Raw genomic sequence first — 15,178 nt, 5'->3', positions numbered from 1 at the left:
GTGTATTTATTTCTTGTCACTTTTTTAAATGTTGTATCTTTAACTCTGCAAAGGACTCTGTAAGTAAGCATTTCACTGTTAGTCTACACCTGTTGTCTCCGAATGTGAGAAATACAATTTGTTTACATCTGAATCTATTACGAATAACAGAATTTAATACATTTACTACTAACATTAAATCATTCCACTTTCATCCCCCACTCCCCCAGCTCACCAATCGTATTTGGTTTGTTATAAATACCCTCATTGGTGGTGGCTGGCCAGAGTCCAATGAAAAATAGGCCAACATTATAGACATACACGTTAGTGCCTGTCTGCGTAACACACAGCAGAGCATCATCCGCATTCTCTATCTCCCACTGCGCTAGGATATATCATCAGAATATTAGCATCACGCTATTCTCATGTGCCTGGGTTCCGGGAGTGTCGTCGTTGGTTCAATAGGAGCAGCTGTCTGCTAGTCCTGTGGGTAGGGATGGTGTGAAAGCCTCTGTTTGGACTTGATGTATGAGAGGAAGTGATAATAGAGTACTTACCTGCGGAGCCAAAGATGCACTTGAGGGATTTCACTAACCTGCAGACAAATTACGAAATGTTCTCGCTGTCTTCAACTGCGTCATGATTTTGTATCACTCAACAGACTGTGAAAGGAAAACGTCGGAGACGCATGTGACTGTCGACAAAGATGACAGGTTCAAAGGGTATCATTCTCAACTAGTTATGGGTGTTGTATTCGAGGTAGCCATTGGTCCTGTTGTTCTATAGTGACGTGCTGTTGTCTAGGCTCCTGGGCTGTGTATTAACTGAGTAGTAGTGGTGTCTCCTATGTACACATACAGTCACTGACCTCAGTACATTCTTCAGGCCCACAGTAACCTCTCTGGCCCCTGGATGACGGAGTGTGGCTCCAAATCTCTGTTCCTCTGCTCAGATAGTGGGGATGGCAGAATAATCCTCCTTGGTAGGACCTCTTCTCTCTGTTTCAGTTAATACTTTTAAGGAACCAGGGCTATCTAACCTCAGAGGGACCAAAGCTTTTCTGATGGACATGGCAACAGGAATCTCCTCGGCACTGCTACGTCCAAGTACCAGGTTAACACTCCCACAATGATCATCTGGTCCACACTGTTGGACTGGGATGTTAGGCTTTTCCCTGGGCTCCCCTGAAGAATGTCCTCCGCCGGGGTTGAGGGTTGGATTGCCCAGTTAAATAAAGGTGACATTTCCGGTGCCACCCAATACATATGCACGGATGACTGTAAGTCGCTTTGGGTAAAAGCGTCTGCTACATGGCATATATCACATATTATCTATCACAAACAAAAATCAATATTTGGGTATCAAGACAGAGCTAAACAAGTGTTCACTTCACTTCCTCCCCAGCAAAACTATTAGTATTACTCCATCTGACAGGTGTGATACAGTATATGACTTCTCATGGACTGAGTCAGGGAGCAGAGAGCAGTTACTCAGCGGACACCTCGTCACAACCTGCGCTGTGTGCAAGGTGACTGAGATAGTGGCCTGCTTTTCAGACTCCTCTTGATGACGAGAGGCCTGTGAGCTCATTATATGCATTATATTAATGACAGGAAGTGAATCTTGCCTGGCATTGAGCAAATAGGAATTTTATAGAGAAATGGCCCAAACCCTAGAACAAAACCCTCCTCAACCAGAAGGCTATATGCCTATAAACAACAGCAAAAGGTGGGGATCTCTTTATCACCATGAAAAGGTCAAGTGCCATGTCATTTTCCAATGAATTCACTCCAGAGAACCACCATGATACATGACAACATTTGGCAATATGTATGTTTTTAAGGTATTTTCGCACAATGTTTTCTGAGCTTATCTGTCTTTTGTCCAGACTGATCTTACTGGTCGTACTTTCAAGGTATATTTTTAGTGTTCAATGTTTTTTTTGGTCTAATTGTAGACGTTAACTAAAAACAAATGAATGATGAAAGAATGATGCGTGACAAAAACATACTGTACCAGTCAAAAGTTTGGACATCTACTTATTCAATGGTTTTTATTGATTTTTACTATTTTCTTTATTGTACAATAGTGAAGACATCAAAATGATGAAATAATACATGGAATCATGTAGTAACCAAAAAAGTGTTAAACAAATCAAAATATTATAGATTCTTCAAAGTAGCCACACTTTGCCATGACGACAGCTTTCCACACTCAAATCATAAATATTTTTTAATTTGAGTGCACAAAGCTGTCATCAAGGCAAAGGGTGGCTACTTTTAAGAATCTAAAATATTCTTCAAAGTAGCCACCCCCAGTGAAATCACTGCCACAATGTCTTGTGGCAGTGATTTCAGTTTAGAATGTTGAAGCCTGCATTCTGCCATTGAAATGAAGGATATTGGACGATATTGTCACAAATGTTGTATTGGCAAGTCTTGCCAATATATCCTGCAACACCGGCTTTGAGGACATAATCCCTTTTATACAACGGGGTTACCAACATATTCAAATAATGATTGACATATTTCTATAAAAACATTTATTTTAATGAATTTATTCATACCATTTCATCCTTCCACGAGATAAAGTCCCAACACAAATCTAAGGTTGCTACCCGAGTCGTTAAGTCTTTTTGTTCTGTATGTATGGCCATGACCCAGTCGTTCGCTCTAAATGTCCATTGTCATACTGGCTGGCAAAGTTCTTATCCCTTGCTTGCTTGGTAGCCAACAACGGCTAACTTAGTCATGTCCGACAGTGCAGACAGAATAACAGCAAAGTAGCTGCATTTTCATTTGTTTATGCTGTTTTCTAGTTACATTTATTTGGACACATCCATAACAATGAGCTTATGTTTTTTTGCCCGGAATAGAAAATGTGCTCCCATCAGAACACTGTTGTTCAGAGGAGCTAGCCAACACCACAGCTATCACAATCACTTCGGACTTGTAACGGCTGTTGGAAGGAGTGGAGGACCAAGGTGCAGCGTGGTACGTGTTCATGCTTTTATTAGAACTGAACACTGAAATATCAAAGAGAATGAACGAAAACCGAAACAGTCCTGTCAGGTGCAGAAAGACACAAAACAGAAAACAACTACCCACAAAACACAGGTGGGAAAAGGCTACCTAAGTATGGTTCTCAATCAGAGGCAACAATAGACAGCTGCCTCTGATTTGAGAACCACACCCAGTCAAACACACAGAAATAGAAAACATAAAACACAAAACATAGAATGCCCACCCCAACTCACGCCCTGACCAAACCAAAATGGAGACATAAAAGGATCTCTAAGGTCAGGGCGTGACAAAACGGAATCTGGAATGACAGCAAACTAGCTGCATTTTGTTTAGTTGTATCTGTCTTCAATGGACATTTATTCGTATATATCCAAATGATGCAAGCTGATTCATGATTTCAACTGTCTGAGAAAAGTTCCCTGCCTGTCTATCTCATCCCGACTCACAACAAGCATTACTATGGGATGGCTTGAGATCCAACTTCAATATTGAAACCATGTTGCAAATGTCTGAGAGACAGAAAGCAAGGTTTATACAAATCCCGCTGTTGAAAACCAAATGCTAGTCTAAAATAAATTAGAGACACTGTCTAGATGCTTTTTACAGTGGAGATCAAGTTTGAAAATCGTCTGGCTGGGCTGATGAGTCAGTGGATTGTGCAGTGAGATGGAACAGAGTAAATAGGCATTTCAATGTCATAGCTTTAGCCAGTGGTACCTTGTGGAATAGACACCGGCTGGAATGCAGTTTTAACCAATCAGCATTCAGGATTAGACCCCGTTGTATAACAAGCTTTATAGTTCACGAAATAATGAATTTGCCTTGACCACACCCTCAAATTGTGGAAAACAAACATTATTTCCTGTTGACCACCGGTGTAAAAGAGGCAACATTGTTGTTAATGTTATGTGTGTGGAAAACATTTCATCACAGGTAAGACATTTAACTTGTTTAGTATAGTCCGTTTGTAACTCCACTCACTACTTATAGCCGCATAATCCGTTTCTTTGTGTTGTTGGTTGTGGCTAGCTTAATGTTGCGGTCGGTAGCACTTACTCACGTGGCTACTAGCACCGTCATCAAAAGGGGCATGAATATGACATTTTTTCCTAAGTAGTGAGAAAGCTCGGGAGCAGGCAATGTTGAAAAAGAATCTTTAGACAGGTTGTACTTTTCTTAAATGTAGTTTTGTAATTGACCAAAACAAGCAGACAACAAGGAAAGTGCATTTGAAAAAAGGTACATTTTTGCTGTGAACCAATGGTGTAACTTAGGTAACCACAAGCTGTTTTTCCCACGAGGGGTTAGGGCCACAAATTTCTACCTAATTTTATTTAACTCGGCAAGCCAGATAAGAACCTTTTTTTTCTATGACAGCCTAGGAACAGTGGGTCAACTGCCTTTTTCAGAGGCAGAACAACACATTTTTACCTTGTCAGCTCAGGGATTCAATCTTGCAACCTTTTGGTTACTAGTCCAACGCCCTAACCACTAGGCTACCTGCCACCCCTAATACTGACTGGGAATATAGTTTATGAAGTAGGAATGGTAGAAAAAGCTGTGTTGAAGCCATCACAGTTGAGCCGTCTGCACATGTCAATATTGGGGTGGTATTTATAGCTGAAACAGATCAAGAGCATATAATGTTCGTCGTCTTCCTCTGATGAGGAGTAAGATAGATCGGACCAATTTGTAATCTTTAATAAATCAAAATGAACACGGACATACAATACAATAAAGTGAACGAACGAACGAAAACCGAAACAATCCTGTCTGGCGACACACACAAAGACAGAAAATAAACACCCACAACTCAAAAGTGAAACCAGGCTACCTAAGTATGATTCTCAATCAGGGACAACGGTTGACAGCTGCCTCTGATTGAGAACCATACTAGGCCAAACACAGAAATCCCAAATGATAGAAAAACGAACATAGACAACCCACCCAACTCACGCCCTGACCATACGAAAACAAAGACATAACCAAAGAACTAAGGTCAGAACGTGACAGAGCAGCTGTGAGCAGTAGTTCAAAAGGTATAAATGGTTTCAAAAATGTGTATACAAGCACACTATTCCAGACCGGTATGCACGTTTTAAAAGTTGAATGGCGTTTCTAGTAAAATGATTGAAGACTAGTTATGATGAGAATTTTTACCATTCAAGTCTATGGCCACTGGGATTTCCGCAAATATGGTTGTAGTGTGAAAAGTAGTATCAACAATATTTTTTCTAGCAACCTCACCAGTGCTAGTCTAACGTTTTACAGTTGTTCTGGTGATGGTAGCTTTTACGGTTTTGGTTCCAGAGTAATAATAATAATGAACAGTTTCTGAACTTGTAGTTTGATTTCAGCAAGCACATTTTACTATATCGCATTATTTAAAATTTGGCAGGGTCTCCAATGGCCAGTTAGTGCTCTTTCTCCCTCCTAGAGGAGGAAAGGGAAGTGCAGTTTGGCAGCTACAGCCGGTAGAAGCCTACTTGAAATGTCTTGACAAATTTGAGAATAAGCGAAACGTTTTTTAGAATAGAAACTTGTATAGATCCGGTGACCCTCAACCACAGACTTTTTTTTCTGCAAATGAGAGGCACAGAACCTGCCAGGTGACAATGTGACTGACACAACGCATGCAGGGTTCGACCTAGGACCGCAATTTGCAGTTCTACTTCGTGACAAGTTAGAAGGGGCACGTTTCGTGTTACAAGACATGTTGCGCAGTAAATGTATCAAACAGTTCGGGATTTTGCGTCTGGAGTTGTCGACTTGATTATCACACATTGATCCTGTCTAGGATAACTTTACATGTGTTAAATATGGGGTGAACGCTGACTTTTACCGTTTCTATTTCTTTTTTTCGCATCTTCTACGGCCAAAGCTACAATTAACTGTCAACATAAAGTAAGGCCGCAGTTTCTAAAAAAAATTCTTATCTAACTCAGTGGCAAGACAAAACACCCCTACTTTACAAAAAATGTCACTACAATTACGTAATTACATGGTCATTCATTTGGCTTATCTATTACAGCCATTGGCTGCGCAATTGTACTAAACGCCAATGAAAATCATAAAGTTGGATGCAGTTAAATTGTTTACAAATCTTAAACATTAAAAACAAGCATCATGTAGTTTCACATGCTTTGATAGCCTACAGAATATCTTTGTTCTGAAGTCAACATTTCACATTGTACACAGTCACATTACCAGGGCTTTTGGCAATGTGATAGTCTACTAATAATTTTACGCGGCGTTATTGGCCCAGAGAGGAATGTAAGGGTTAACGACGGCGAAGATTCATCAGCAATAACAAACATGCGGTACCAATAATCCTGTTAGTTAATCCTCAATCATAACAATATATATTGTGGATCTATAAACTAGTAATGATGGTTTCTGAGCTGAGCGTTTCGTTGCCTGTGGTCTTTGTACCAACGTGTGCCAATTCACATTTTTGTTGCAGATTAAAACCCTACCTAGCTAAATCTGGTGTTGTACATTGTCCGTGACAAATACACGAATAAATGAACGTTTCGTGTAATTGTCCACTATTTTAAATGATTATGAATATCATTTTTTCGTTGCATCTGTTGCTAAATGACTGATGAAATTAATCGACGACCAACTACACAACTAAAGGTAATTATAATTCCCCGGGACTCAAACATGGTAGGCTAATGCGAATAACGCTGCAGCCAATTAGAATTACGCATGCAATGCCATCTCTCCTTCGCAGTATTTCCCCCAGATATCGACTAGTACACGAGGCCTATTGGTTTGCATTCCACTGCGCATCTGTCAGCGCAGCAAAACTTTAGAAAGGTATTTAAAACACCCCTTTTGAAAAGGAATAACATATTGAAGCATATACAAGCAGCCGTTCATATTGACCCGTTAGCATCTGGAACATCTGAATGTTTACGTATCCACTTAAGACATATTTTGTAGGCAAGTGCGCTGACATTCGTTGTCAATTTCAACAGTTTTTGCCTCTCCATCTCGTGCATCCAGGTGAGTTATTTCCTTTAGTGGCTTGGGACTTGCTCCAGTTTCCGTGGACTGCGGTTTCCGGGCTATATGCTTGCTTGGACTACTTGGAATACTTTGAATATATATATAATACTGTAAGTTGTCTGATTTAGCTGGTCTGTAACATTATGTATGTCAACGATATTTGATATAAAGAGCGTCTTTTGGGACTGTTTCGGTAATTGGCACTTGTGCGTAAAGGTTAGGTACTTTATTAGTCACTGAATTGTTTCAAAGTGTACAGATGATTCGAATAGCAAACGGCGAACCATAATATAATATAATGCATTTACTTCGTGAACATTGGTTTGTCCATATGTAGGTATAAAAAAATAACACGCTTATTTTGGCAGTTGGTTTCCTCAGACAGTTTTAAAGGAAACACTAGCCTACAACAATCAAACAATTTAATAGGATGGTGTTTGTCAATGCTGCGTAATTTGCTGCCCGGCCACTCTTCTTGATTCTACAGTAGGCTACTTGACGCCGAGGTCACAGCGCTCCTCACGCTCCTCATCCAACGCGCGCGTTTAGAGCAACGGTGTATCGAAGCGGATTTATTATAAACAATTGATTTTCATGCCCAAAATGCATGCATTTTATTAAACGTATAGAGCTAAACGTAGCATCACCGACTGTGCATGTGTGTTAGGGATGGAATACAGCGCTCACTTTGTGGATCCTGTTGATCTGTGTGCTATATTTTTCAGCGTGTGAAATGCCTTGGAAGAGCTCGTGTTGAATAGAATATTCACCATAGGCTTCAAGAAAACCCGGTTGCGTCCGTTGTAGTGGATGGCATTTGCGGATACCCCATGTGGAGACGTTTGCTCCTTTGATGTAATCTTAATGTGATGCACTTTCCGTTTTTCTTTGACGTCGACTGACACGCGCATGGAAGCCCTGCTCTTATTTTCTTAGTTTTTTTTTTCAGTTCCTTTGACACAACCGAGAGGGTCGTGATTTTTGCATGCAACATAGCGGGATTCATGTTGGAAGCGTTTTTCTTTATCAATGTGCATTGATGTAGCAGAAAACGTGGAGGAGATAAGGTAAGACAAACTAGATTCAAACGCTTTTATGGTGGTGATGGTCCATGGATACCAAGGCGTTTCTTTACCAATTTTTCAGAGGCGCTTTGTGAACTCAATTGTGTAGGTAGGCTATGTGGGTAGAATGTATCAATAACTGGATATATCCATTGACAGCTGGCATCATACATGGAATCATACGGCCCCACAGGTCTGCTTTGTTTGTAGTCCTCTCTTGATACAACTTGCTTCATCAAAATAAAACCTTAAAGACTAATTGCACTGTTTTCTAATTGTCTAACAGAACCCTTATCTCAGCACCTGGTAGCTTTGGAAAGGATTTCATTGAAGAAATTGTCTGCAAGCGATTAAACGGATTTCCATTCTTGTCTAAATCGGGAATTACACATCCAAACTGGGATCTATGAGCGGAAAAGTGGCGAAGCCAAAAGAAGATAAGGATGCTTCCAAGGGTAAGAGGCAAGCCTTGCAACGCACAGATTGCTGCTCCTAAATCACTGGTTTAAAGCGACCGTGCGCTCATTCATCTCCCACACATCCTCTGCTCGCCCTTTGAGATTTCTGCAAACAATAGTAGGCCAGCTACTGAATGGCGCGGCATATGTGGCTTGCTGGTGTCATTTCAGACTCAACCAGTAGCCATCTAGAATTAGCACATGTTATAACCTGCTTATAACCCAACGATTACGCAAGTAGTGTATCTCATTTATTGGTTTCATTATTTAAACAATAAATATTTGATAATATTACATTCATTAATACAAAACCAAGAACCATAATGAAAATCAAACCATGTAGTGTGTTTTAATGAGCATTGGTTAACCTACATGAATAATGGTCGTGCTGTCGCTTTAATGTGAAGGCAGTGAACAACAATGTCACTGGCATCCGTTTGAAATCCCCTCTGTTCTTGCTTGCATCTTTTTTTTTACGTGGGTTTTTGCATTTGCCCAGTTTTCAACATCATATTCTAATCACACGCAGGGGAGTTCTACGCTAATATGACGTGGGCACACCATTTGTTTTGGTAGCTCGTGCGCTAATGACCCATTGCGTAAAAATTAGCCTCTGCACGTCTCTAGAAAAGCCTCGCTTTGTGTCGGGATGTAAACTGGCGAGCCATTGCCATGGAGACAAAGGGAGGCAAGGTTGCCAGAGAAACCTCAGCGAGATTAGTCGATGTGCGCGCTCTACACTGAGGTTGTCCATGACAGTTTGGGGGCTGGCATGCACAGGCTTTCATCCCTTTGTTTCGATGATTGCATATTTTTGTCAATTGAAGCAATCAATGGCAAAGCAACCCATCAAAGCAGAATGTATCCAACAGCTACTGGAAACTGACAGAGGCAGCCAATGTGGAGTCATATTCAATTACAAAATAGTTTGTTCAGGATTCAACTGCTTTATATTAGTACTGTAGGCTATGTTGAATTTATTAATAGCCTATGATTCCATTGAAAGGAATGTTTGTTTTGATTATGTGCTTATTGAAAGATGAGCATAATTAAAACATTTACATTTACATTTAAGCCAATATTATATTTGAATTATAACCACCAGCTTCCCTGCTTGTCATGTTTCCTGCTTTATTTGGTAAATACTGCGCTATTCGCCCTAAACAGATGAATATGGCTCAGTTTGACCTCACATATATTGTTTAATGCATGTCTAATAGACTATATTCCAAACATGTTATTCTGTGACATTTCTCCAGCGCCAACAGTAAGAGTGTGGACCTTTTTCTTTGTCCTCCAATAATTGTTTTCCTTTTTTATTCAGTCCATTGCTTTATCACTTGCTTGGTGAATTGTACTTGAAGCCTAATGCAGTTGACTTGTGCATGCTCTCACTTATTGAGATGTTCTCACCTCAAGTTTCACATTGCACTTTCCAGATCCCTAGGTCTGGGTTGAACCCCCCCCCCCCCCCCCCCACACACACACACACACACACAGTATCCTTGTCATAATACAGCATTATACAGTACCAGTCAAAAATGTGGACACACCTACTCATTCTAGGGTTTTTCATTATTGCTACTATTTTCTACATTGTGAAATAATAGTGAAGACAAACTATGAAATAACACATATGGAATCATTTAGTAACCAAAAAATGTTCAACAAATCAAAATATATTTTATAATTGAGATTCTTCAAAGTAGCCACCCTTTGCCTTGATGACAGCTTTGCACACTCTTGGCATTATCTCAACCAGCTTTGTGTGTTTCAATTCACAGGTGTGCCGTGTTAAAAGTTAATTTGTGGAATTTCTTTCCTTAATGTGTAAGCCAATCACTTGTGTTGTGACAAGGTAGGGGTAGTATACAGAAGATAGACCTATTTGGTAAAAGACCAAGTCCATATTATGGCAAGAACAGCTAAAATAAGCAAAGAGAAACGACAGCCATCATTACTTTAAGACATGATGGTCAGTCAGTATGGAAGATTTCAAGAACTTTGAAGGTTTCTTCAAGTGCAGTTGCAAAAACCATCAAGCACTATGATGAAACTGACTTTCATGAAGACCGACACAGGAAAGTAAGACCCAGAGTTACCTCTGCTGCAGAGGATAAGTTCATTAGAGTTAACTGCACCTCAGATTGCAGCCCAAATAAATGCTTCACAGAGTTTAAGTAAGAGACACATCTCAACATCAACTGTTCAGAGGAGACTGTGTGAATCAGGCCTTCATGGTCGAGTTGCGGAAAAGAACCACTGCTCTAAAGGACAGCAATAAGAAGAACAGACGTGCTTGGGCCAAGAAACATGAGCAATGGACATTAGACCAGTGGAAATCTGTCCTTTGGTCTGATGAGTCCAAATTTGAGATGGTTGGTTCTGACCACCATGTCTTTGTGAGACACGGAGTAAGTGAATGGATGATCTCCGCATGTGTGATTCCCACCGAGAAGCATGGAGGAGGAGGTGTGATGGCGTGGGAATGCTTTGCTGTTGATACTGTCAGTGAATTATTTAGAATTCAAGGCACACTTAACCAGCATGGCTACCACAGCATTCTGCAGCGATACACCATCCTGTCTGTTTAACGCTTAGTGGGACTATCATTTGTTTTTCAACAGGACAATGACCCAAGACACCTCCAGGCTGTGTAAGGGCTATTTGACCAAGAAGGAGAGTGATGGAGTGATGCATCAGATGAGCTGGCCTCCACAATCACCCGACCTCAACCCAATTGAAATGGTTTGGGATGAGTTGGATCGCAGAGTGAAGGAAAAGCAGCCAACAAGTGCTCAGCATATGTGGGAACCTCTTCAAGACTGTTGGAAAAACATTCCTCATGAAGCTGGTTGAGAGAATGCCAAGAGTGTGCAAAGCTGTCATCAAGGCAAATGGTGGCAAGTTTGAAGAATCTAAAATCTAAAATATATTTTGATTTGTTTTACACTTTTTGGGGGGTACAACATGATTCCATATGTGTTATTTCATAATTTTTGATGTCTTCACCATTATTCTACAATTTAATAAAAAAATAGTAAAAATAAAGAACAACACTAGAATGAGTAGGTGTGTCCCAATGTTTGACTGGCACTGTACATCAGAAGTGGTTAGATCAACTAAAGTTTGAATCAACTTCATTTTATTTTAGACTCAGACACTAAACAGCACCTACAGAGGAAATTGAACGATCCACCGTGCATAGAGCACTATGTATTAGAGATGTCAATAATAGTCCATATGACCATCACTTTTTATTCACTGTCTTTGGAGTTTCAGCTTTAGATCAATTCCACTGCTCTTTTTAAGAACAATATGGGATTGAGGAAGGGAGTTAAACCCTGGAAATAACGGAATGAAGTTCCAGGCCAAGATTTAAGCCCTACGCTTGCGTCACAGTTCGACAAAAATGTTAGCACATCTCACCAAACTCTTTGATCGTGGATATTTTCTTAAAGGATTCGATTCAATCCGTAGCGCTGAAGATCCGCGTTATGGCGCGATTGAAATGGAATGGTCATTTCTGAATGAGCCCACGTATGGCAGTGTTTACCGTTAATGTCATCCCGCGAACGCTGGGAACATTGCCTTTTACATTTCAATTGTGCTACAACGCGGATCTTAGTGCAGCGAATTAAATCGAGCCCCAATGCTCTCTGTTCCCATTAAAAAGGGAGTACGTGTGTGGGTAGCAGGACAGTAACAGAATAGAGGGATAATAAGAAATGCTATCTATTCTCTGTGCGTTGGCTCCCTCAGTGAAAGGTCATGCTTCACAAGATAGGAGTACATCCTGTACTATTACATGTGATTTACAGATTGGTAGCAAGAGAGAACCATGTTTTAGGCAGGGATACAGCCTCCCTCCAATATCAAAGCAGGCAAATCAGTTTGTGAGCTTCCCCGCACCCTGGTGAGCCTGAGTTGTCCGGACAGAGTGGTGTATCGAAGTGTCCCTGCTATCCCGGCCTCAACCCCAGCATCCCAGAGCCTGGGAAATCAATGGGATCAATGCTTGTTTACATCGTCATTATGTTGACATTTCTCGTCTCTCTTTTCTAGTCTTTGACTATAAAGCCTCTTGTTATTGTATGTGTCGTGGGTTTTTTGAATATTCTTCTACAGAAATCACTTATCAAACGTGGCATCTCCTTTAACATAGTACTCTCTCTCTCTCCCAGGCTTCTTTGTGGCCTGCTTTTTTTTATAGACTCTCAGACCTCTTTTGTTGTCTCTGTCAGTGCCTCTTTAACGGCATAAGCCAAGCAGAAGGTATAAGTCTTGCATATTTGCCGCCATATTAATTCAGCCCAGGGCAGCCACGTTGGCCAATCAATAGATATCCAGAGTTTGGAGTCACTGCTTCCTGAATCACAAAGGAGCCAGCTCTCCCCTGCTCTGCTGTGACACCTGCTCTAATCTCATTGGCTAAACAACACGCCGCCTACAGTATCATTACCATCTTTTGATCTGGTAGCTGGCTGGCTCTCTCGGAAGCCCACTTAAATAGGACGGGGTCGGTTTCAGCAAAGACAAAGGAGGAGATTAGAATAGTACTAAAGAGGTTTGTTATCTTCTACACAAAATCGCCATGCTGGGGATATGCTGTTAGCTTAACGCTGCTGTTGGGTGATGTTATGGCGCTAACTCACTAACTAGTCGCTGAGAAGTGACAAGTGATCCTTGCGTACAGTAGGCTATACCATTCCGTCAAGCTAAAATATTTAGACTTGATCTTATGTCACTCACTTCTAAAGTAGTTATTTACCCCACAATCGCTAAAGAGGGAAAAAGTGCTTTTCTATGTGATTTGACGGGCAGCTGCAGTGGAAACTCACCGCAAAGCGGAAAACCTCAAATGTAAGTGGAAAGTTTGTAAGTCTCTATGGGATGTGTTGGATTTTGAATGATATTGCAAGTGGAGTATAGTTTGACTGTACACCGTTGATTGAACCAGGCAGGATCTCGGTACAACGTCTCATCATGTCCTTGCTTCACAGTGATGTGGCCATGCACAGTATGTCTGACATAGAGTATATAAACCAATGAAATAAAGTGAAACATAAACTTACTTGCACTCAGCAGTACATGTAGTTAGTATTTTTATACTTGTTCATGCTTTAATTATGCTGTGTGTAAACACTGCAAACAGGACATTTTCTAAGTCGATTTCCCAGAGTATAGACGAGATGTGGATGGAGATGTCGTGTCGGCAGCGCCAGGGCCAGTGTGCCCTGTCAGACAATTTTCACGGTGCTGACGCAGATCCGGCTACGCTGCCCCGAGGAGGCTGGCTCGCAGCCACGCATCAGAGACCTGCCACTCTGCATCGCGCCGCGCCGCCCTGAGTTGTTTGGGAAGGTTAGGGGTCCTGTCTCTCCAGCTCCTCGCTCTGCCCGCCATGCCCGGGCAGTGTGGGCACTGACGGACAGCCTCGCTCGCTGGCGAGGCACTGTAAGTGGTGCTTTTCTGTCTGTCTATCTGTCTGTCTCTGTCCTGCTTTGTCCTCAGCCCTTAAGAGGAGTGGAACACCATTCAGCACCCAAATGTAGGCTTCAGTATCCACAAGGCATATAGACTTGGGTGTTGTGTGAGTTGGCACGTGATTAATAAAGTGTCATGGTCCTTTGGTGAAGTGATTTGTCAACATTACCTTTTCCAGGAGTTTTTTTTCATTCAGTAAAGTTGCCATGACTGACCTGGTTGCTTTCAGTCAGTTCATTCCAGTAACCATCCATGGGTGCAAGGTCTTACCACGCAGTGTGTGTCATCCCCAAAACAATGATACCAAAAAGGTACTAGGTAGAGTAGATCTAGCTCCTCTGTCATTTCATCATTGTGTGGCCGGGGTCAGTGACCTGCCGTTAAAATCCCCTAAATACCTGGCTGCTATGATGCGTCAGCCAGTCTGGTCCGTGCCAATCCTGAAAGCTGTGTGTTTTATGAGGTGAATGGGTTTGTATAAAGCTCTTCCTCAATCCCTCTCATTCTCTTTATCTCTTTTCTCTATTCATCCTGACCCCTGGCATCACCGTTGCTCCCTTAGTACACATCTAAATCGGCCACATCATTAGGCTGCCTCTGTGTTCATTGATATGCTTTAATCCTCATTCAAGAAAGGGCCAGGAGTGAAAACACAGCCTCGCGTCTCGTCTTCATCATTCATTCATTCTCAGATATTGAAATGCTCACACAGTGCCAATGGGCAGGGTTTGAGGGTATGTAGGTGTGGATTTGACTCAAATTAGATGTAGTGATGAACTGTAGGGGGATTGTAGCAAGTCAGGCTTGAAAGGGTACTTATGTGATTATCCGTAAAGATGGCTTTGGCTGGAAGTCTGTTATTTGTGTCATGACTGATCTGAAATATTTATTTATTATTTCTAAACCCCGGTTCTCCTATCAAAGTAATGGCTGAAAGTATCACAGGACCTCTGTCATGTAGGTGTGGGATTATGTATCGATTCAGGATGTTTGGATTACAGCAGAGTTTGGATTGTTTTAGATCCAGAAATGCGCTACCCCACTCGGATGTATTTTTTTCCTATCTAAAGATAATCCTCCATAATTGTGGTTATGTGTGTCAAACTGTGCTGATGACAATGACCTCTTTTATACAGAGCCGGGATATTATAAT

The 15,178-nt window shown here is 41.3% G+C and overlaps 1 protein-coding gene across 4 annotated transcripts in view; it reads left to right on the top strand.

Moving 5' to 3' along the window:
- Positions 1–6,813: 6,813 nt before the first annotated feature.
- Positions 6,814–15,178, top strand: part of LOC123993348 (fibroblast growth factor 13) — a 197,691-nt gene continuing 189,326 nt past the window's right edge. Inside the window, exons 1-2 of one of the 4 annotated variants that reach the window (XM_046295406.1) lie at positions 6,814–7,013; positions 8,367–8,535. In XM_046295406.1, coding sequence (XP_046151362.1) covers positions 8,487–8,535 — 49 coding nt within the window. In that variant the 5' untranslated portion in view covers positions 6,814–7,013; positions 8,367–8,486. Of the gene's footprint in view, positions 7,014–7,060; positions 7,127–7,534; positions 8,084–8,366; positions 8,536–15,178 lie in introns of those variants that run through there. The other 3 variants (XM_046295407.1, XM_046295405.1, XM_046295409.1) reach the window with 3 other exon arrangements.

Source organism: Oncorhynchus gorbuscha, linkage group LG13 (genome assembly GCF_021184085.1).
Source record: "Oncorhynchus gorbuscha isolate QuinsamMale2020 ecotype Even-year linkage group LG13, OgorEven_v1.0, whole genome shotgun sequence".
NCBI lineage: Eukaryota > Metazoa > Chordata > Actinopteri > Salmoniformes > Salmonidae > Oncorhynchus > Oncorhynchus gorbuscha.
The sequence above is the reverse complement of the archived record's forward strand: the minus strand, read 5'-3'. Positions and strand labels throughout refer to the sequence as shown.